General features: G+C 45.1%; 2 protein-coding genes across 10 annotated transcripts; one reads left to right on the forward strand and one right to left on the reverse strand.

Moving 5' to 3' along the window:
* Positions 1 to 1,561: 1,561 nt before the first annotated feature.
* On the reverse strand, positions 1,562 to 15,570 carry DAND5 (DAN domain BMP antagonist family member 5). 9 transcript variants are annotated; one of them, XM_056569118.1, is made up of 4 exons: positions 15,390 to 15,570; positions 4,743 to 4,876; positions 4,102 to 4,663; positions 1,562 to 2,184 (listed from the first exon to the last, which is right to left on the reverse strand). In XM_056569118.1, exons 3-4 carry the CDS (start codon positions 4,489 to 4,491, stop codon positions 1,915 to 1,917), a joined length of 660 nt encoding a protein of 219 aa, XP_056425093.1. In that variant the 5' UTR covers positions 4,492 to 4,663; positions 4,743 to 4,876; positions 15,390 to 15,570; the 3' UTR covers positions 1,562 to 1,914. The 9 variants fall into 9 exon arrangements, with proteins under 9 accessions (XP_056425093.1, XP_056425097.1, XP_056425091.1 ...); XM_056569122.1 differs by lacking the exon at positions 4,743 to 4,876 and having other exon boundaries at positions 4,102 to 4,659; positions 15,395 to 15,570; XM_056569116.1 differs by lacking the exon at positions 4,743 to 4,876 and having other exon boundaries at positions 15,395 to 15,570.
* GADD45GIP1 (GADD45G interacting protein 1) lies at positions 10,312 to 19,303 on the forward strand. The gene is made up of 4 exons (XM_056569751.1): positions 10,312 to 10,355; positions 12,298 to 12,416; positions 15,443 to 15,947; positions 18,302 to 19,303. Exons 1-4 carry the CDS (start codon positions 10,312 to 10,314, stop codon positions 18,621 to 18,623), a joined length of 990 nt encoding a protein of 329 aa, XP_056425726.1. The 3' UTR covers positions 18,624 to 19,303.
* Positions 19,304 to 20,379: the final 1,076 nt, after the last annotated feature.

The raw sequence follows: 20,379 nt of genomic DNA on the forward strand, positions 1-20,379 counted from the left end.
TATCCACCTTTTCCAGCCCACCGGAGCACCGGAAAGCTGAACTAATTTATGCAGGAAAAGTCAGCAACTGCCGAGCCGAGAAGTTCGTGACGAATCGAATTTACTGTAAATTCGCTCATCTCTAGTTATGACGGAGCAAGACCCTCAGTCTCGTCCTGATAGACTGCTTTATCCTGTAGGTGTGGTCCAAAGAGTGGACCTGCAGATGTTTCAAAACTACAACCCCCAGCATGCTCGGACAGCCGTTGGCTGTCCGAGCATTCTGGGAGTTGTAGTTTTGCAACATCTGGGAGGTCCATACTTTGGAAACCACTCCCATAGACTGAGAAGTTGTACAGAACCTAATATGGGCCACACCTTCACCTGTGATCTGCACTACCGATGTCCATACCAACAATTAGAGATGAGCGAACTTACAGTAAATTCGATTCGTCACGAACTTCTCGGCTCGGCAGTTGATGACTTTCCCTGCGTAAATTAGTTCAGCCTTCAGGTGCTCCGGTGGGCTGGAAAAGGTGGACACAGTCCTAGGAAAAAGAGTCTCCTAGGTCTGTATCCACCTTTTCCAGCCCACCGGAGCACCTGAAAGCTGAACTAATTTATACAGGATAAGTCATCAACTGCCGAGCCGAGAAGTTCGTGACGAATCGAATTTCCTGTAAGTTCACTCATCTCTACCAACAATGCATTTACCAACACTATATCAACTATGACCCGTTTACAGATAAAAATATAGGTATGGAATATTCTAAAATTCAAACAGTCATAGATAAGAAACAATTAATCTAATAAACTCTGGATGCCCTGTATAAAGTGCATTATCCGTACGTGGCACAACAGGGCGGGTGCCTTTTGTTTAAAAAAAAAAATTAAAAAAAATTTAATAATTCTTTAGGTCTTATGCAAAGCTATTAAAAAGTTCTTCAACCTTGAAGTGAAACATGCAGGATACAGTATTAAAAATTATTAGAAAGATCTTCGCCTGCCATTTGAGAATGCAAACATTCTGGATTTACATTTGGAGAAAAAAAAAAAAAAAAATTTTTAAATAAAATACCGTAGATAAATCTAAGAAATTGTACCGCTGGGGCTCTGCTACAATGTTCTAGATAGCCGTCACCATTGCCGATACACTGTTACAAGACAGGCTTCAAGCTTATGGATGTAAAAATCTTCTCATTCCCAACAGAAGGCAATGAATGCTCTTACATATTATGGATAATGGAATAATTCAAAAAGTTGCTGAATTTTTCCACACTCCAATAAGACCAAGAAAAGCCCTTATTTAGAAGTTAAGTCTAAAGATTAGCAAACTTACAGTAAATTCGATTCGTCACGAACTTCTCGGCTCGGCAGTTGATGACTTTTCCTGCATAAATTAGTTCAGCTTTCCGGTGCTCCGATGGGTTGGAAAAGGTGGATACAATAGGAGACTCTTTCCTAGGACTGTATCCACCTTTTCCAGCCCACCGGAGCACCGGAAAGCTGAACTAATTTATGCAGGAAAAGTCATCAACTGCCGAGAAGTTCGTGACGAATCGAATTTACTGTAAGTTCGCTCATCTCTCGTTAAGTCACAAGTGATTTAAGGAATGTACCCAAAAAAATTTATAAAAAAAAAAAAAGTTACAAAACCATCTAAAAAGACAGTAAAACCTGAATACAGAATGTAAAACATTCTTTTGTTAATATTTGTTTTGCATCCCCGTCTAAAGGAAGCAGCGTCAAAAAATCTATACACAAAATAAATCTATAAAAAGAAATAAATAAAAACCATTAACTGGCTGCGTCATACGCCTGACAGGGGGGCTTTGAGGGGATCCCACATTTCCTGTGGCAAGAGGACTATAGGAGGTCAGAGGCCATTACAGAGGCCCTGTGTCGGACAGAGTCTGTCATTACAGTCTGTTGCGTTTAGGGCACTGGCAGGAAACCCTCGCCGCTGCCAACCCGATCGAAGCGAGTCTCACAGTCACATTCTTCTACGAGAACCACCTCTTCCCATGACAGGTGGCCACCGCGACAGTGCAGGGGGACAGAGATGAGTCTGGAACGAATGGGAGAGCATGACGTGCAGGGCTGCGACAGCCCAGAGGGCCAACCTGGAACGTAGAAGGAATTGCACTGACCAAAGCAAAATTTATTGGGAATCCGCAATGGAGCGCAGTTCTTCCTGAAGACATTCTGAAAGAGACACAAAATTTGAAATAAAAAAAATGAAAATAGAAGAGTTAAAGGCATTTTCCCCTAAATAGGGCAACTTTTAGGGCACATTCACACATCGATGACGCTAACGCGCTGCAAATTCTGATACCATTCACTTCAATGGGTCAGCAGGAAAAGATTTGCAGGTTGCAGAATGGCCCATTGAAGTGAATGGTAGTAAAACTCGTGTCAACGTACACTAGTCCTGGGTTTATGTGTAGTATTTAGTCTGTACTTTAAAGGGGTACTCTGGTGGGGAAAAAAAAACAAATACATTTCATATCAACTTCAAAAATGGAGATATGAAGCATAAACATTTTTTTCTCTCCCTGTGCCCAGGCTGCAATAACAAGACAAGCTTTATCCCACCGTCCTGTGTTCTCCTGGTATCGGGTCCTGTTCCTCCGGTGCTGCAGGTCTATGGGCTCAGAAAGTCAGCAGTGATGTCATGGTTCGGTGCTAGGCTGAGCAAACTCCTATAAAGGAGCTCTGGCCGGGCTCCTGTACATGACAGTTCACTCAGCCTATCACCAGCTGAGGCAGGACATCGCTGTAACCAGTGATACGCCGATGGCTCCGTGACGTTCTGAGCTCATAGACCTGCAGCACCGGAGAAACGGGACTCTATACCGGAGCAACGCAGGAAGGAGAGTTAAAGTTTGTTTTATATTTGTTATTGCAGCCTGGGCACAGGGAGACAAAAATGTTTATGCTTCATGTCTCTTTAAAGGGTACCTCTCATCAAATATACTTTTGATATATTTTAGATTAATGAATGTTGAATAACTTTCCAATAGCATGTTAATGAAAAATAGGCTTCTTTCTATTGTATTTTTCCCGATCAGTCCTGTCAGCAAGCATTTCTGACTCATGCTGGAGTCCTAAACACTCAGGGCTGCCAGCCTGCTTTGTTCACAGCCAAACAGGCTGTGAACAAAGCAGGCTGGCAGCTCTGAGTGTTCTCCTTTGAGAACAAAGCCGACTGGCAGCTCGTAGTGTTTAGGACTCCAGCATGAGTCTGAAATGCTTGCTGCCAGGACTGGTAGGGAGACCCCTAGTGGTCATTTCTTCAAAGTGGAAAATTAAATAGAAAGAAGCATATTTTTTAATAACATGCAATTGTAAAGTTATTCTGCATACATTAATCTATAATATATCAAAAGTTTTTTTGATGAGAGGTACCCTTTAATCCTTCCAGTACTTAGCTGCTGTATACTACAGAGGACGTTTTCTAGTCTGATCACAGTGCTCTCTGTTGACACCTGTGTAAGGAACTGTCTAAAGTAGCAGCAAATCTCCATACCAAACCTCTCCTGACATTGACAGTTCCTGACATGGACAGTAAGGGGTGGCAGACAGTCGGCCACCTCCACAACATCCTCTGTCAGAAGGTCATTCGCGCCAAAAATCACAGGCGTTGTGTTTTCACATCAGTGTATGAGGAACTTTATGCAATTGCCTAGCCAGACCATTATAAGTAGGAAAATAGACCAAGACAATAGAGGGGGGGGGGGGGGGGGTGGAAATGAGAATTTCTGCCCTCAGTTTAGGACTAAATGGTGATCAGTGTCGCCTACTTCCCTTCTGTCTGATACGATCCTACGCCAAGACGGCCTGGACTATTCTCACAAATAGAGGCAGACAGCAGGGCCCAGTGACAACTCTTCCTGGTCTTATTTTAAAGTAATAGAATTTTATGGTGGTTGTGCAGAGGGTTTCCCCACAATCATCCCCAACAAGTTTTAAAGTAACATTAATCCTCCGAGATGGGTGTAATGGAGAATGTAAAATAAAAAAAAAATAAAAAAAAAAAATAAAACCCAAATTAGCAGTGAGGCGCTGGCATGAAGAGTTCTCTAGAGATGTTGAGTAGGAGTCGTCCAAGAAGGAACTTACCTGTATAAATGGCAGGGCATTGCATCGTGATCTTTTCAAGGCATCTTGTCCAATCGGCAGCACCTGGTCCGGACGGGACCTTGTTTTCTCCTTCTTTATGGCATTTTCCCAAACCAGTTTCTTTCGGAATGCATCTTCTCCCATGTGATCCTTTGAAGGAACACTCTGTATATTTTGAGAAATGGTCTTAAAGGAATCTGTTCTGTCCCTTCTGATAAAGGGGTTGTTGAGGAAGGCCAAAGGTGGAACGCTGTGAGCTCCAAAAACAGAAGCCATCTGAGGACTTTCCTGATTTGAGTCCATATGTGTAAAGCCAGATCCTTCCTCTTCCTCAAGAAAAGGAGCTGAACTCACCGAGGAGGCGGCCAGAATGATTAGGAACCAAAGCATTTTCTTCAGTAGTGAGGTAGGTCTAAGCAGTACAGTCTGGGGATCTGTCCCCTTTCGTCAATCTTGAAGGGCTTCAAGAGACCCCAGAGTCATACGATAATTTAACGTCTCAAATCCTGCAGGGACTGTAGGGTCTTATATACCCAAAAGGAAACAAATAATCCGCACCTGTCTGGACAAAAAGAAAAACAAAAATTGGTTTGTGTTTTGCCAAGAACAGTGATCTGCCTTCTGGTTTCAGTTGTTTAGACCTGTTTGAGTTTCATGGAAGACGACAGGTGATGGGGCGTCTAGTGGGAACAGCTCTGCTCTGTATACAGAAGTGTACGCCATAACACAAAATGTATCATCTAGAAAGTGTTCCTATGAGCCACATACATTCTGCCTAAACAGAAAGGGAAAGGCATGTGGGGGAGATTTATCAAAACTGTTGCAAATATAAAAGTGAAGAGTTGATCCCTAAAAATAAAATAAGAGACAAAAAGGTCAGTAATTAACAGCCATGCGGGTCGACAGATCCCACTGACTTCTAGGGTACGTTCATACTATGGAATTCCATGGGCAGAATTCCGCTGTGTGAACTTAACATTAGTATGAATGGGTCTCCGTGACCCGTTCACACTGCGGAATTTCACTGCACAACCATCAATGGAGACGGCTCAGTGCCCCACGACCCTGACGCCAAAGCATTTTCGGCAGTGGTCGCCAGACGGAATTTCGCAGTGTGAACGCACCCTTAAAGGGGTTATTCAGCATCAAAAATACATTTATTTGATTAAAAAAAAAATAAAAACCTACACCACATTTGTCTGCAGGGTGGATGTGGTTTTGAAGAGAATGGAACCAAGTTGTAATACCACACACAACCTGTGGACCGGAGTGGTGCTGTTTTTTTTTTTAGATTAAAATCAGCTCTGTTTTTACTAGTGCTGGATAATCCCTTTATTGGGGTCCATCAGGTTTCTGTCTTTTTTTTTTCTTTTCAGGATTTTATAGTGGAGAAAAATGCATGTCCCGCTAATTTTGACGGATTCTTCATAAGGAAGGTCTGTAATATTAGATATTCCAACACACAACACTGTTTATCCCAACACTAAGTTCTGGTGCTGTAGGACACCGTTGTAAACGTATGGCCCAAGTTCTGGAGCCGAGCCTGCACTGTCAGACATGGGGTTCAGAAGTGCTGCAGAGCGACATGTCCACCAACAAAACACGTGTCATTATGAAACATTGAAAGATATGATGAAATAAAAGTTTAAAGGGGTACTCCAGCGTTCTGAACGCTTGGAGCCGGAGGCCGTGACGTCACGCCCCGACCCTCTATGTTTATGGGAGGGGGTGTGGTGTGACATGAGGGGCCGTGGAGTCACGGCCTCTGCTGCAGGAACCCGGCATTCTAAACCGCTGTGGGAGATCGCAGGGCCCCCCAGTGATCAGACATCTTATCCCCTATAATTTAGATAGGGGAATAAGAAGTCTAGCTGCGGAGTACCCCATTACATACAGAAAGCTTGTTCTGACCAAGTCCAGCTCACACTGCTGATGTTCTTGATAAGAGCAATGGGGGAGGGGGGGGGGGGGGTTATCAAAACTGCGCAGAAGAAAAGTGGTGCAGTTTCCCATAACAGATTGTGCTATAAAAAAAAATTAAGAAGCGATCTGATTGGTTGCTATGGGCAACTTTTTCTCTGCACAAGTTTTGATAAATCTCCCCTAATGTGTCTAATTCACAGAAGCTTTCCTACATGTAAGGTAACAAGTCTTCAGCTGTATAACAGGACAGTCTTTCAGGCTGTGAATGGAGACATTTATTCTAATTAGGGGCTGAACCTGTCCTAATGTCTACTAGTTACTATGTTCAGTAACGCCACAAAAACGGACACTGTTTTCTCCTGCGTTTTGGTATTTTTTCCTCGAGTCTTTACCTTTGTGTGGAATTTGCCTTTTTTGGCCCCTTTGGCGTTTTTTTCTCTTCAAAAAATGATGCAGTAGGGATGGAAAACACAAAACTTATTTCACAAAATTCTTATTTTGTATATTAAAAAAAAGATCCCCCGGTGTCACTACTGACACCCGCTGCGATTGTCCATAATATAGCAGAGATGCGGAGCGGCTCTATACAGCTCTCACATCTCTGCTCTGTACTCCGGCCAGTGATGTGAATAGAACCTCACTCATTCATATTTACCGCCCAGAGTGGTGATTGGCCGGATGGTTGCAGCCAATCACAGCTCTCTGAGGGAAATATGAATGAGCGATGTTCTATTCACATCACTGACCGGCGTATAGTGCAAAAATGTGAGTGCAGGAGAAAGCCGCTCCGCATCTCTGCAATAGATAGGACGATTGCATCGGGTGTCAGTAGGGACACCTGCTGTGATCTGTCCTTAACTGCAGGTACTACTGCTCCCAACATGGGGCACACACTGCTCCATACTGGGAGCTGTAGTGCCTGCATTAATAGATCGCAGGGTGTGTATTTTCTGACACCTGTTGCGATCTGTCTATTAATGCAGGTACTACAGCTCCCAGCATGGAGCAGAGTGTGCCCCATGTTGGGAGCAGTAGTACCTGCAGTTAAGGACAGATCACAGCATGTTTCACTCCTGACACCCACTGCGATCGTTCTGTATAATGTATAGATGCGTCCACTCTTCTATGTTCCCCTGCACTGATAATATAATTATAATATTATAATATAATTTTAATTTAATATAATATATATGTCATATTTCCTACAGAGAGCTGCGATTGGCTGGAACCACCTGGAGTACCATTTGGATCTGTTATTGTTCAGTAAATAAACAAAAAAAGTAAATTCTTTTGTTCTGGAGCATGCTCAGAAGTAAAAAAATAAAAAAGGGGTGCAAACGGATGACATTAAGGGTTTATTCACACGTACAGTATTCTGCGCAGATTTCATGCGCAGGATTTCAAGATGTGTTCAGTTTACATTGAAATCTGCAGCAGAAAATCCTGCGCATCAAATCTGCACAGAATACTGTACGTGTGAATAGACCCTAATGGCTCATCCATTTTCCATAGACTTTAATGTCAAATTTACTGTATCCGTATTTTCTTCCGTTTTTGTTTTTGACGGAAGAAAAAAAAAAAATACTGCATGTGCTGTTTTTCTGCTGTCAAAAATAAATATAAAAGAAATGAGTGCAGACTGGTACAACCTGATTGTAAAAACACACCCATTGACATGAATGGAATTTTTTTTTTTTAAGACCGTTTTTAATCCGTTTACAGCCTGCAAAACTGGGATAAAAAAAAAATAAAAAAAATAAAAAATTTTAAAAAAAAAGCCATGTGAACGCACCCTTAGAAGACCAACCGCAACCATATGCAAGTCACTAGAGCAGTCATGCAAACTATACCTTGCAACATCTGGGAGGTCCACAGTTTAGAGACCATTGTTCTACAGTTTTATACCACCATTATTATCTGATCATCTAAGGTGGTAGGATTCAGACACCCCCCCCCCCCCCCCCATGATTAAATATTCAATCAGTATTAGGCTAGGTTCACACTGTAGAATTTCTGGGCAGAATTTCTGCCAGAGACTGAGCTGGCGGTACTAGGACCGTGCGGACTGCAGTGCCGTCCCCATAGATGTCAATGCACTTCAGAGCAGATCTCCCAAAAGACCTACCCAGAAATGCATTGCCGTCTATGGGGAGGGCAATACAATCTGTGCGGTCCTAGTGCCGCCGGCTAAATCTCCTGCCCGGAGATTCCATAGTGTGAACCCAGCCTTAGGGTCTGTTCACACTGAGGATTTGGAGAGGAATTTACTTGAGTAATTTGGACTTTCTTATGCCGCTTCTATTTATCCTCAAATTAAAGTTCCATCGACTTCAATGGACTTTCCACTGTCCAGTTCACACTAGCAGAATTGTGACGCCGAATTCTATTCAGCCTGAAGATTGAACACGTTCATTCTTTAGGCAGAATCTGCTGCGAAAAGTTCATTAAAGTCAGTTTCTATTTACTTATAAACAAAATGAGTTTCACACGAAATCCAACCAAAATTATTCCTTTTCAATCCCTCAGTGTGACAATACCCTAAACTCACTATAGCAGTGGTATCCAACCTGCGGACCTCCAGATGTTGCAAAACTACAACTCCCACCATGCCCGGACAGCCGTTGGCTGTCCGGGCATGGTGGGAGTTGTAGTTTTGCAACATCTGGAGGTCCGCAGGTTGGATACCACTGCACTATAGGGAATGTTCATGGTTCAAAGAAAACGTGGATGCCTTCTATGGGTACGTTCACACGTGTGGATTTTCGCAGCATATTTCGCTGCGGATCCACCGTTGAAGGACCTCCTATATGCGCAATACGCCGCTATGAGCAGACACACGATGCCGCGCGCATGCGCAGTATACTCGCACACATCGCAGCAGCTCTCGGCCTAGCTCATTGAGCAGGGGAAGCGGCCGCGATGTGTGCGCAAGTATACTGTGCATGCGCGGCGACTCGCACATCGCAGTGTGTCTGCTCGGAGCGGCGTATTGCCGCTCCAAGCAGGCACATTTAAGGGCATCCTACAGAGGTCCTTCAGCGGCGGATCTGCAGCGTAAAATACGGGTACGGAATCTGCAGCGTAAAATAAGGGTACGTTCACACGCGCAGATTTTTTTCGCGGGTTTTCCGCTGCGTATTTGAAAGTGGGTGGGCTCTTCTCAGCTGTCCGCAGCAGATTTTCAGCAGCGGAATGTACACTGCCGAAAATCCACCGCAAGCTCCATTGAAGTCAGTAGGGCGGACTGTGACGGATTTTCCACAGTGTAAATTCCGACGCAGAAAATCTGCTGTGGACAGCCGAGAAGAGCCCGCCCCACAGCGGAAAACCCGCTTAAAAAATCTGCGCGTGTGAACATACCCTAAGTGTGCATTCACGTAACTTTGTGAAGCTTGAAATTGGCTGCAGACGTATCATTCAATACAACGGCCCACACGGAATCCATTAGTAATTTCAGTCGGGTCACTTTTCAACTGTATCAGGCTTTGGCGCGGCCCGAAAAACTTGGTCTGCAGAGTTTCCGTCTAAGTCAAATTTGGCAATAGGAGAACCTGTTTGTGTCATAGGAATTAAGTCAGTGCATGGATAAATCTGTAGCTGATTAAAAGGGTACTCCGGTGGAAATTTTTTTTTTTTAAAGCAACTGGTGCCAGAAAGTTAAACAGATTTGTAAATTACTTCTATTAAATTTTTTTTAATCCTACCAGTACTTATTAGCTGCTAAATACTGCAGAGGAAATTCTCCTCTTTTTGGAACACAGAGCTCTCTGCTGACATCACAAGCACAGTGCTCTCTGCTGAAATTTCTCTGTCCAGAGCAGTATATGTTTTCTATGGGGGGGGGGGGGGGGGGGATTTGCTCCTACTCTGAACAATTCTTAAAATGGACAGAGATGTCAGCAGAGAGCACTGTGCTTGCGATGTCAGCAGAGAGCTCTGTGTTCCAAAATGAAAAGAATTTCCTCTGTAGTATTCATCAGCTAATAAGTACTGGAAGAATTAAGATTTTTTTTATTTTTTTTATTATAGAAGTAATTTAGAAATCTAACTTTCTGGCACCAGTTACTTTAAAAAATTAATTCCCCTTTAAAAGCTTCAGAATTTGCCTCCAAGGCACAACATGTGATGTGACTGCACCTTACAAGAACAGCACCACACCTTGTCTGCAGGATGTGTGTAGTATTGCAGCTTGGCTCTTTTTTACTCCGAATAAGCTAAATGCAATATCAGACATCACCTATGGTCAGGTGTGGCAGTGTTTATAGAAACAGCCATATTATTCTACATATGGCCAATCCACCTAAAGCCGGACACAGACCACTCAGATTCAGGTAAGTTTGGTAACATTTGCAGTTGTCACCTGTATAGAATGAACAGTAGAGCTCCTGCCCTGGGAGGGACTTCACGTCGGAGTACTGCTGACAGGCACAGCTTGTACATTACTGTGGGGACTATTCACATGAACAGGGACTGTCAACACAACCTCCACTTAATATAGAGAGTTTGTCTTCTTTTAAGCCATTTTACATATATAAAGAAGCAACATGCGACTGATTATCCAGCGAGTCCATGATGTAGCTCCGCAGAAAAAGGCTTGCAGGGCGTTCGATCTGGTGGTAGTGGAGGCCAGCACAACATTGGAAATCATCGCTTCCCGCGAATCAATACACCCATGGGGGGGGGGGGGGGGGGGGGGGGGATTTATCATTGCCTTCCTGACACTTTATTGGCAGAAATTTGGCGCAAAATGTTCGCCCAGTTTTTGCGCAATTTCAAAGTAGACCACTTTGGGCAAAAGTGACTGAAACGCAGCGCTTTATTCTCGACTATGAATAAAGCTTCTAATAAAAAATAATTTTTTTATTTCCTTTTTTTTTTTTTTATACCATCTCTGCTTTGTCTAAGAAATGGGACATCCTACAGAAAGTTCTGAGGTGATTTTTCATTTGTGCAAAGGGTATTAAAGTCTGTAGCTCAGTTATTAAATTGATAAATTTGGCGCACATTAGCCAAAAAGACACGAAGGAAAAAAATGGCTGCGAATCAGCTGCACACGGACACATATTGATAAATTCCCCCACCCCCCCCCCCCCCCCCCCCCCCCCCCCATGTCATTCAGGTATCGGCAACAAAACTATTCACCAATGTTTTTGCTGCCCTCCAAGATCACTAGATAGTTTGTCCCAATGTTCATAGATTTAGGTTTTCTGTTATGAATGCTAAGGATATAACTTTGCACCATCTTTCTGGTTTACCTCTATACAGTGGTCTTCAACTTTGCGGACCTCCAGCTGTTGCAAAACTACAACTCCCAGCATGCCCGGACAGCCAACGGCCCTTTAGATCAGTGATCTCCAACCTGCGGACCTCCCAGCTGTTGCAAAACTACAACTCCCAGCATGCCCGGACAGCCAACGGCCCTTTAGATCAGTGATCTCCAACCTGCGGACCTCCAGCTGTTGCAAAACTACAACTCCCAGCATGCCCCGGACAGCCAACGGCCTTCTAGATCAGTGGTCTCCAACCTGCGGGAACCTCCAGATGTTGCAAAACTACAACTCCCAGCATGCCCGGACAGCCGTTGGCTGGTCCGGGCATGCTGGGAGTTGTAGTTTTGCAACATCTGGAGGTCCGCAGGTTGGAGACCACTGCTCTATACTATCAGACTTAATGGAGGAGCTGTACAGGAGGCCCGATACCGAGATAAAGGATGAAACTGTCACCTACTTGTGTGGGGCTGAGTATACAGGGAGAGGGGGCCGTACACCTGTGTGTTATCCCAGCTTTCACTATGGAGGCTCAGCTGTCACCAGCGCTGTACACACAGACCCCCCTGATCATTGATGGTCCAAAAACCTGTCACTACCATAGAGACTGGAATGGGTTAAAGACAGGTCACCTCTGTGCACATATGTTCTCCTCCACACAACATACATCATAAAGGTGTCCCCTGTCGCTCAGTGTTTGCCCTAGGATTTCTATTAGAGATAAGCGAACTTACAGTAAATTCGATTCGTCACGAACTTCTCGGCTCGGCAGTTGATGACTTTTCCTGCATAAATTAGTTCAGCTTTCCGGTGCTCCCGTGGGCTGGAAAAGGCGGATACAGTCCTAGGAGACTCTTTCCTAGGACTGTATCCACCTTTTCCAGCCCACTGGAGCACCGGAAAGCTGAACTAATTTATGCAGGATAAGTCATCAACTGCCGAGCCGAGAAGTTCGTGACGAATTGAATTTACTGTAAGTTCGCTCAGCTCTAATTTCTATGTACAGGAGTGATGGGTTTCAGCAACTATTAATTGACTCTGATCCTGAGGATAATCTATCAAATCTTCTTACAGGGGTTATCGAGGATCAGAAAAAACATTTCAGAAACTGCACCCCTCGTGATAGTATGTGGGATTTCGGCTTGGTTTCATTAAAGTAAATGGAGCCGTATTGTAACCAGTTTGTAAGGTTTGGGGGGGGGGGGGGGGGGGACACGCACACACACACACCACAAGAGGCCATTGAGTTCAACAGAAAACCCCTCTGTGTTAATCCAGAAGAAGACAACCCCCTATGAAGGCCGCTAATTGCCGCATGACAGGGGGAAAAATTCCTTCCTGACCCCCAATATGGCGATTCAGAATAAATTCTGGATCAACGTTCTATTCACATAAATCTAGTATCCATGATCTGTAGTATTCTATCCCCCCCCCCCCCCGAACTTGTTTATTGAGTCAGACATCACAACATCATGGGGCAGAGTTCCATAGTCTCACTGCTCTTACAGTAAAGAATCTCTGTGATGGTGAAACCTTTCCTCTAGATGAAACCTTGTCATTGGTTACCGGTCTAGGTATAGAAGATCACGAAAGATCTCTGTACCGCTCCATTCATATATCTGTACATTGTGATCAGATCGCCCCTGAGACGTCTTTTCTCCAAAATAAATAACCCCAAGTGATAACCTGTCTTGGTCCTGTAATCCTCCCATATTAATTCTCCTTACCGCCCTCCTCTGCACACCTCTCCAGTTCGGCCATGTCCCTCCTATACACAGGCGCCCAAAACTGGACACAATAATCCATATGTAGTCTGACTAATGATTTATACAGAGGTAAAAACCCTGTCCTGGTCCCGAGTCTCTTGATACATCCTATGACTGTTTTCCTTGGCAGCTGCTGCCTGGCACTGATCACTAGAGTAGATTTTACTGTCCACCAGTATAAAAAAAAAAACCTTTTTGAAGAAGTTTTACCTAATGTCTTACTATTTAGCACATAGTTGTACATTTTTTTTTCTAAATCCCAAGTGCATAACTTCACATATATCCTCATTAAATCTCATTTACTATGTCTGTGCCCAAGCCCCCAGCTTACCCAGATCCCTCTGTAATATTATGTTATCCTCCTCTGTGATCACCTTACCAAGTTTGGCATCAACTGCAAATATTGAAATTCTACTCTGTATTCCCTCTACAAGGTCATTAAAGGGGTATTCCAGGCCAAAACTTTTTTTTTTTTTATATATCAACTGGCTCCGGAAAGTTATTTGCTTCTGAAGTTGAGTTGCTGTTTTCTGTCTAACTGCTTTCTGATGACTCACGTCCCGGGAGCTGTGCAGCTCCTAGCTGTGCAGCTCCTATGGGGATATTCTCCCATCATGCACAGCTCCCGGGACGTGACATCATTGAGCAGTTAGACAGAAAACTTCAGAAGCTAATAACTATTGGAAGGATTAAGATTTTTTAATAGAAGTAATTTACAAATCTGTTTAACTTTCCGGAGCCAGTTGATCTATAAAATTTTTTTTTTTGCCTGGAATACCCCTTTAAAGATTGAAAATAAGCAACCCCCCAGTACTGACCCCCTGTGGTCCCCACTAGTAAACACCCCACCCATTAAGGCAATAACACAATTTTTCTGGCCAGGCAAGCAAGAGGCAATCATATGGAGGGCAAGTAAAAATTTAAGAGTTGAACCATCCTTTAAAGTCAAATCTAAAAAAGTAAAAAAATCTGACTGAGTTCCTGCACTGATCCTCTTTCTGCCCATGGTCATCGCTTACGACGCCCTCGTCGGTGAGGAGAAACCACAGTATCGACCCAAGACATCAGAACCTGAACACCGGAGGCAGAGCGGGGGGGGGGGGGGGGCGGGGGGGATTGGGGGGTTAGTGTTAGGACTGAGGTGAAGTTTAAGGGGGATTTTTTTTTTGTTTGTTTTTTATATATTTTATAAAAATGTACTTAACTTTAATAAAGATAAGGAAACCGTAACTAAACGTATGATGTCACATAACATCCTTTTGCGTAGTGACGTGCGCATCCTGGCACCTAGATTCTTAAATAATCTGCTCCTCCCCACAGTATTAAATTGATTCCCTGTCTGTCTAAAGGATCTTCATGGTGTAGAAGAGTTTTGTGGACTCAAGATTTACCCTGCACGATATACAGCAGGGGTCAGCAGTCTATAAATCAGATCTCAGCTGGTTAACCGCATATACTCCATGGTGAATGGGGGGCTGCTGTTTGCCATGGCAGTAGGGGCCTAACGAAGGGTCATTCTTGGTGTCTCCCTTCAGACCCTGACAGAATAAAAGGACACAAACGCCATTTCCCATGTGTTAAGGTATATATAGTAGGATTATCATCACCATAATGGTACTGATCAGCAGAAAATCATCATCTCCATAGCATACAGCAGTGGCATGTGAGGAGTTGTAGTTTTGCAACAGCTGGAGGCACACAGTTTGGAGTCCACTGCTGTACAGTGTTGTGAAAACAACCCAGAGAAGGCATGGAACTGTTTTTGCTTTACAAATAAGTTTTCAGTGCATTGGGGGGGGGAGATTTATCAAAACCTGTGGACAGGCAGAGTTGCCCATAGCAACCAATCAGATCACTTCTTTCATTTTGCAGTGGCCTTGTTAAGAATGAAACAAGCGATCTGATTGGTTGCTATGGACAACTGGGCAACTTTGCCTGTCCACAGGTTTTGATAAATCTCCCTCATTATGTGGTAGATATAAAAAATAAATAAATAACCCACCACTACAACTATGGGGGTTACGATGTTAACTGAGCACAAGGGGGAGATTTATCAAAACCTGTGCAAAGGAAAATTGGTGCAGTTGCCCATAGCAACCAGATCACTTTCATTTTTAAAGAGGTCTGGTAAAAAAAAAAAAAAAAAAAAAAAAGCACTCTAACTGGTTGCTATGGGCAACTGCACCAGTCTTCCTCTAGACAAGATCTGATAAATCTCCCCCAATCTCTCTAATAAAAATGTAACCTAAACCTCTTTCTAATGTATAGCATTGTACTTCACCTCTCTAGAGTTCCTGGCGCAGGCTGTGAACCGCAGACACACTCAACCTACCACACCTGAGCTCAGCTCTGCTTTATTACAGCCAGGTAATTAGAGCTAATTAGGGACAATCAGTCAGGCACGGCCGCGGGCGCCCCCTCGCTGTCATCAGCTTTCTTTGCAGGCATTTGTAAGGGACAGCCCTAGAAAGCCCCACATAGACGCGGCGCGCTTACTGTCACTTCCGCCATTCTCTGAGGCCCCTCCGTCCTGCCCACAAAGATGGGCGCTGCCCGTGCAGAGATGCTGGTTGAGGCTGCGGGCGCTGACCTTCTCCTGGCCGGCGGCGGGTTACCATGCCAAGCCGAGGATCCTGGGGCTGGACACCATCTATAAACCCGATCCTCACCACCCGGACACCAAGCCCTGGCACAAGGGACCGGCCTACGAGGCCAAGCTGTACGGCCGCCATGGCAGCGCCTCGGGGGTGAAGCCTGAGAGTCTGTGGCCGAGCCCTGAGCAGCTCCGGGCCCTGGAGGAGGAAGAGAAGGAATGGTGCCCGAGCCTGGGGGAGATGCTGGAGCGGGTGGAGGCCAAGGAGAAGGAGCTACAGCGGATACAGAGGGAAAGGTCAGTACTACAAGTCCCAGCATGCCTCCTGAGTGTCATGGGAAATATGACAGTACAGGGGGGCACCCCTTATACCTATACAAGTGTTTCCCAAACATGGTGCCCTCCAGCTGTTGCAAAACTACAACTCCCAGCATGCCTGGACAGCCTTCGGCTGTCCAGGCATGCTGGGAGTTGTAGTTTGCAACAGCTGGAGGCAATATGGCTGCAAAACACTCTTGTATAGGTATAAAAGCAGCACAGGGATTAACAACTATGTACAATGACGGGGGATTATCATTGGCCCAGAGCAAAACCTCCAGTGCTGCGCAAAATTTTTGTTGCATGTGTCACTTAAAGGGGTTCTCCGGTGGTTAGACATGTTTTCCCCCTATCCAATAGGGGATAAGATGCCTGATCGTAGGAGTCCCGCCGCTGGGGACCCCCGGGATCTTGCACGCGGCACCCCGTTTGTAATCAGTCCCCGGAGCGTGTTCGCTCCGGGTCTGATTACCGGCGACTACAGGGCGGGTGGCGTGTGACATCATGCCTCCGCCCCCGTGTGATGTCACGCTCCGCCCCTCAATGCAAGTCTACGGGAGGGGGCGTGATAGCTGTCAGGTGGCAGAGATCGAGTATTACATGGTGCCATATAAGGACGCTATTTAAAAATAATAAAAATAAAAAATTTCCATCTGTCAAACGTATTGGTGAAATTGATGGCCCAAGATTGTTGTGTCAAAAATAAAATCCCAAAAAAATAAAAGTAGGTCAGATGTATCACGATTTTACACACAGGAGGAAGATGAGATCAGGGGGGAAAGTAATGACTGACGCACGGGGGCTGATGAGGGGACAGTGATAACTAACGGGTGGGGGGGTGTGTGGCAACGAAAGGACAGTAATGATAGAGGTGGAGATGAGGGGACAGTAATGACTGTGACACGAGAAGGAGGGGGGGGGGGCAATAATGACAGTGCCAAAAGGGAGATGAGGGGACAGTAATACACTGTGACACGGGAAGGAGGGGGGGGACAATAATGACAGTGCCAAAAGGGAGATGAGGGGGACAGTAATAACTGACACGGGAAGGAGGGGGGGACAATAATGACAGTGCCAAAAGGGGAGATGAGGGGACAGTAATAACTGTGACACGGGAAGGAGGGGGGGACAATAATGACAGTGCCAAAAGGGAGATGAGGGGACAGTAATAACTGACATGGGAAGGAGGGGGGGACAATAATGACAGTGCCAAAAGGGGAGATGAGGGGACAGTAATAACTGTGACACGGGAAGGAGGGGGGACAATAATGACAGTGCCAAAAGGGGAGATGAGGGGACAGTAATAACTGTGACACGGGAAGGGGAGGGACAATAATGACAGTGCCAAAAGGGGAGATGAGGGGACAGTAATGACAGTGACACAATAGGAGTTGGGGGGTGACGATAACAAGTGGCACAGGGGGAGTTGAGGGGACAGTAATGACTGACACACTGCTGTCCAGGCATGCTGGTAGTTGTAGTTTTGCAACAGCTGAAGGCACCCTGGTTGGGAAACATTAGTCTATGGGGTTGGTTGCCCATAACAACCAATCAGATCGCTTTTCTCTTTTTTCTTTTTTTTTCTTTTTTTTTTAAGGCCTCTGAAAAATGAAAGAAGTAATCTGGTTGCTATGGGCAACATTGCCTGTCCACAGGTTTTGATAAATCTCCCCCCTATATGTACAATTCTCTGCCGTATACAAGGATCGACTTCTATGAACTTGACAGGTGCAAAAATTGTAATGTAAATGGATTTGACTCTCCATGTTTAGGGGCTCAATCACACTACATATTTTCTGAGTGAAATTCTGCTTGGAAAATACGGTGCAGCAGCCTCCTATTGTTCTTAAAAGAATTCTGCTGCACCATTCACACTACAGAAGTTCTGCAGCAGACGGGAACACCTCCCTAAAAATAAGGGGGTTTTACTGACAAGTCCTGTTTGCAGGTATAACCTGTATATGGCATCGGACAGTCACTATATACAGCAGTACCGCCCATCATGTCCTGACACTACATTTTGGTTTTGAGCTTGTGTTATCTCTCTGGTTCAGAATCCTCTTTCTCCTGTTTTTAGCTGCAGGGCATGCTGGGAGTTGCAGTGTCACAAAACATTTGGAAATCCAAAGGATGCAGCTGTCCGGGTATAGAGGGCTGCAGCAGGCAAGGGATAACTGGATCCTTCTAGTTTAGTGTTTCCCAACCAGGGTGCCTCCAGCTGTTGCAAAACTACAACTGCCAGCATTCCTGGACAGTCTGAAGGCTCATTGGAAGGGGGGGGTTGGGGTCCCAGTCCTACACTGCGCATTTAACATTTCCTTTCTTCTTTTAAGGGAGCGGCTGATTGCAGCTAACATGGCAAAAATGCCCAAGATGGTGGAGGAGTGGCGCAGATCGAAGAAGGAAGCAAAACAGAAAGCACGAGACGAGAAAGCCCGCAAGGAACGTCTCTTGGTAATCGCCCGTGAAAGGTTCGGCGTCCATGTAGACTTCCGTAGCGCTAAGTTTCAGGAGATGATGAAAGAGCTGGAGAAGGAGGAGAGAAAGAAAATGAAAGCCGTGAAGAGGAAGCAAAAGGAAGAAGAGAGGGCGGCAATGCTGAATGCAATCCCTACGGCTGCTCCGCCGCCCCCAGCCCCTGATACTTCTGTGTGAGGCCCAGTCACTGGAACATATTGTTCTACTAGAACAGGGCTTTGGCACCTTAATACAACTTTTATTGTACTAGGTGTTCCTGCTTAAAGGAGTACTCCGGGCCCTAAGACATCATATCTACTATGCAAAGGATAAGGGATAAGATGTCTGTTCGCTGGGGACCCCTACAATCTCTCATGCAGCACACACCTGTCTCTGCTGCATGAAGCGATGATCGCTCCGTGTCTGAAGCCTCACGACCATGGTGCCGGATTATCGTGATGTCACAACTCCGCCCCCTTGTGACGTCACACCCCACCCCCTCAATGCAAGTCTATGGGAGGGGGTATGATGTCACGATAATCCGGCCCCGTGGTCGTGAGGCTTCAGACACAGAGATCATCGCTTCATGCAGCAGAAACGGGTGGGTGCATGAGAGATTGCGGACGTCCCCAGTGGCGGGACCCCTGTGAACAGACATCTTATGCCCTATCCTTTGTATAGGGGATACGATGTCTTAGGGCCAGAGTACCCCTTTAATCCAAGGAGGAAGTGACCTGTGATGTCATTCTATTGTCATGGAGGAACCTTTGTGTATAAACTGACTGTACAGAGACTGGAGGAAATGCCCTTTTACATCATTCAAAACACTGGATGTGTGTGAACAGGATTTATAATAAAATAAGCACTTAAAAATGTAATACCTGAACATGTCATCCTTCACCAATCTCCACTGCTGTGTGATAGGCTGGCTGTACACTGACCACTATTCCTCGCAATCCATCATACACATGGAGGCTGCTGGGATGATCATTTGTGTTCTGAATAGGGAGAAACCTGCTGGAAGTGTAGGGAGGCTGCCATACAGACTGATCAGCTGTCCAGGTGACAAATGGCTCCTTTGTTCTGTATGGTAACCAAACCACAACTGTGTCCGGGATTACAAAACCACAGTGTCCATTTTAGGACAACGTCAGTCGTCAGCCGTACCTCTGTCCCCTCTCAGGCAAAACAACGTCCCGCCTCCTCCCTCGGACCAATCTCCGTCAGGCGTCAGCCGCAACTCCCTCCTTTGTTATCCTCAAGTCTCTCATCCAAAACTCCGTCATCCCTCAGACAAAAAACCTTCCTGCCGCGTAGCAGAGCGGAGTTGGTGTCGGCTCTCTGCTATACAGGTTCTGCTGTACACACTATTCAATGTCGGCTCTGCTATACAATGCTGTGCAGCGTCGGCTCTGCTATACAATGCTATGCAGCAGGAAGTTGAGTCTGAGGGATGACGGCGTTTTGGATGAGGGAGTTGTAGCTGAAGGATACAAATGGACTTCAAAGGTGCGGTGGGTCTTTAGCGGCGCTGACTCGGAACAGGCACATCAGGTGAGTATAAAAGGTTTATTAAAATAAGACTTGTTTCACCGCACATGCGCGGTTTCATCAGGCATGGTAATCACAGGAAAAAGAAAAACTTAACTATTTTTGTATCAGAAATAAAAGATTATCAAATGACAAAAAATATAGGTTACCGATCCTAACTTTTAGCATAGCATGCAAACTCACTGTGGGAGGCAAATCTGTGCACAATATTTATTTTATTTTGTGTTGTTCTTTGGTGTGTGAACGCTCTGATTTCCAGGGGTGTATCTATTCTGTCTCTTACTGTGTGAACACTCTCTGATTTCCGGGGTGTAACTATTTCTGTACCAGACTCATTAAAGAGCTCGTCTATATATTCTCACAATAGATGTCAAGATCAAATGTTTTTTGGTGTGTGAACACG

This window comes from Hyla sarda, chromosome 4, assembly GCF_029499605.1.
Source record: "Hyla sarda isolate aHylSar1 chromosome 4, aHylSar1.hap1, whole genome shotgun sequence".
Classification (NCBI taxonomy): domain Eukaryota; kingdom Metazoa; phylum Chordata; class Amphibia; order Anura; family Hylidae; genus Hyla; species Hyla sarda.